Genomic DNA, 3,051 nt, shown 5'->3' with positions numbered 1-3,051 from the left:
GTAGGAGGCCCCTCACAATTACAAGAGATTCCTTATAAACCATTTAAGCACTTGTTTGTATAAGTAGATCTCATTAAAATTGTCCCATAATTACATAAATCTTTTACGAATGGACATCCAATTGTAGGTGATCCCGAGCAATAGTTTACAATTGTGTGCGCTAGTTTACCAATAGATCGTATGTTGCGAGTGTGGTCTTCAAGACGTAACCTATATATGCAGGGGCACCAAGGTGTTGGGACGTTGGTGCACCCAATTGGTTGGGGTACATTGTGGCTTCTTTAGTGAAATGCCTTCAAGTGACAGTAATTTGTAGAAGACAATTTTTATGATTATGTATTTCCATGCATTCTGATTGCAAAAATATTAACCAGAAGTTTTTACTTTAATGATCACCAAGACGAGTCATTCAATCATATACTAGTTAATATATGTTATAGTCTTGTTTTTTTGCTTACACGTGATGTATAAATTGAACTATATACAACATTCATGTTTATCTCATACACATTACATCAATAAAGGTATACGATGCATTCACACCGACTTATTTTACACGCAAACACAATAGCAAAAGGAAATAAATGGAACCCCATGGTCCTGCCGTCCTGGATGTACATGCAGAGATCTACTGGGGTTACTTTTATTTGGAGACAACAAATTGAGATGCATATATAGAATCTGGGCCTCTGGGTATATATATATATAGGCTTACAATACGGTGGATGCATGCACTTAATTGGAAAGATAAAAGCAAAAATGTTTTCAGTACCTTTTGGGAATTCTGGGGGCAGGGGGAGAGCGATCTTTGGTGTCAGAGGGAGAGCCGCGGACAGAATACCAAGTCTGGAGGACAGTTAGAGCAAGTGCTAAGAATGCGGCGAGGAAACCCACGAATGTCCAGGGGCTGCTGAAATGGTCGTGAATGGCCTGAGCTATCCAGGTCTTCCACTTGCTGTCGTAGCACTTTTGTATCCCATTTTTGACATCGGCATATGTTTTGGGGTTAGGCACCAAGTCAGTGGCTATGTCATTGAAGAGTTGAGACACTTCTTTGTCGCTGCCAAGGAGGTTGTGGAGTATGTGCGCGTTCCTCAGCTCCTTCACGTCCGCGGGATGATCAATGAGTGTATCGAGGAAGCATACGTACGAGGTGACGCCGAAGTCATTCTCGAAATCCGGACACCCCTCATAAGCTATCAAGTTCAAGAACATGGGCCCCGTCGAATCATCCACTGTTATTTGAGGAAGATGAAGGTATCCAGGGTAGAAAGTGTTTTGGTCGGAAAAATGTAAGTCTATCAAGGAATTAGTTTTACTAGGCTTCAATTGGATTCCTGCTGCTCGGAGTTCCTGCACATTGCGATACGACTGCCAATCGGCCTCCTTCTTTTTCTTTCCCTTATGATCACCGGCTCGGGGGACAGGAACTTTGCAAAGTAGTCTTGTTCGCAGGCGATCGAGAAGATGGGCCGGCTTTTCTGTGCTGGTATTTTTAGGAGCCTTGCAATTTGCATGATTTTCAATGAAACTGTCGATCGAATTCTTCAAAGTCTCTTTATTGTCGCTCAACTCCATCAAATCCTCGAGGAGTTGGTAAGGAAGTTGATTCTCCAACAAGAACAAATCCTGTTGCCCAAAGGCCGCTAGATCGTTTTTAATTTTCACATCTTTGAATTTCTCTTCAACTGCATAGTACATGAATTGTAATACAGCACACCCGTCCACGAACAGCATCCAGGCGAGGCACTCGTCGTCATACTCCTTGGTCACCTCCCCATCGAAGTACTCCCTCAGTTTGCTGATTTTCTCCTCAATTTTAGCGTACAAACTTCCAGCTGTCTTACCACTCTCCTTGACGAACTTGTTAGCCAATCCAAGCTTGTACTCCTCTGCTAGGTTGTACTTTGGATTACCGTGATGGATAGGACCCAGCGACACCACCCTCGGCTCAAAATACTTGGCCACGTTTTTGTTATCTCGCACCAAAAACGAAACCTTTTGTATCTTTGGTCCGGCTACTTTTTGATCACCTTCATTTTGTGCACTACTGTCTCCTCCTCCTGCCTTCTCCAATCGATCCAACCTCTGCTGCCTGCTGGGACTGTCTTTCTCTATCACTTGGACTTCAACAGCTTCTGTTCTAACAACATTAACCTTCCTCGAAAGCAACTCCTCCACAGATATAACATGCTCTGTTCTGGCCATGGCGAGTGTGCACCACAAAGGGGTTTGTTTACTAGAAATTTATGGGGAATACAAAATATGGAGAGAATTTTGGGGTGGAATGTTGTGAACATTATTGTACGTTCAAATAGTAATCTTGTCTTGTATATGCAGGCACATAGAAACTGTAGCTCTGAGGAATTTAGGATGCTTGAACTACATTCATACACCAAGTCAGGAATCAAATGTATGACACACTTTTGTTCAAGTATATTATTACTTGTTTTATGACTCAAGTTTGATAAAGCCGTGATCTTTTTCAGACAAACTATTAGTAAGGAGGCATGTTTGGTATTGCATGGATCGGAATTCCCTCTACCTAATTGAGCTGGGTTCGAACTATTTAAAATAGGCTCGGTCAGGGACTCAGGGGCGCCCTCTTATATGTAAGGTATGCAAATCGTCAAAGAATTGCAGCCAATTTCAATCCAAAATTGCATGTACACGCTTTTGAGAATGTTTTGCTATGGCTCGATGAGACCTATCAATTATCATCTTTTTTTCTAAAGGAGAAAAAATGTTACATGATGTATCGTGCTTCAAACAATAAGAGCTATATATATATATATATATATATATATATATATATATATATTACATGTGATACACGATAAAGTCTGGTTTGAACCTTCTTTTTTGTCTTTTTTCTTTTTTCGATAAAACTGTTGGTTTATGATTTTGTCATTGTGTTAAGCCAAGTATAAAGAATATATACTTTTGTAAAAGTGCGTGCTATATTGGTTCATGTTTCCATGATTTCCATCCTATAAATACACTCTGTTGAGGTTATCTTCTCCCTGAAAAAGGTTAAAAAGATACATAATA

The 3,051-nt window shown here is 40.5% G+C and overlaps 1 protein-coding gene across 1 annotated transcript; it reads right to left on the bottom strand.

Annotated features, from left to right (window-relative positions):
* Window positions 1-667: 667 nt before the first annotated feature.
* LOC132162545 (UPF0481 protein At3g47200-like) lies at window positions 668-2,272 on the bottom strand. Its single transcript, XM_059572790.1, has one exon. It carries the CDS (start codon window positions 2,206-2,208, stop codon window positions 766-768), a length of 1,443 nt encoding a protein of 480 aa, XP_059428773.1. The 5' UTR covers window positions 2,209-2,272; the 3' UTR covers window positions 668-765.
* Window positions 2,273-3,051: the final 779 nt, after the last annotated feature.

The sequence above is a fragment of the Corylus avellana genome, chromosome ca9 (assembly GCF_901000735.1).
Source record: "Corylus avellana chromosome ca9, CavTom2PMs-1.0".
Classification (NCBI taxonomy): domain Eukaryota; kingdom Viridiplantae; phylum Streptophyta; class Magnoliopsida; order Fagales; family Betulaceae; genus Corylus; species Corylus avellana.
This window is presented reverse-complemented; position numbering and strand designations above follow the sequence as displayed.

Excerpts from the sequence above, each read along its gene's own strand:
- LOC132162545 (XM_059572790.1), bottom strand. The coding sequence starts at position 2,208 with ATGGCCAGAACAGAGCATGTTATATCTGTGGAGGAGTTGCTTTCGAGG.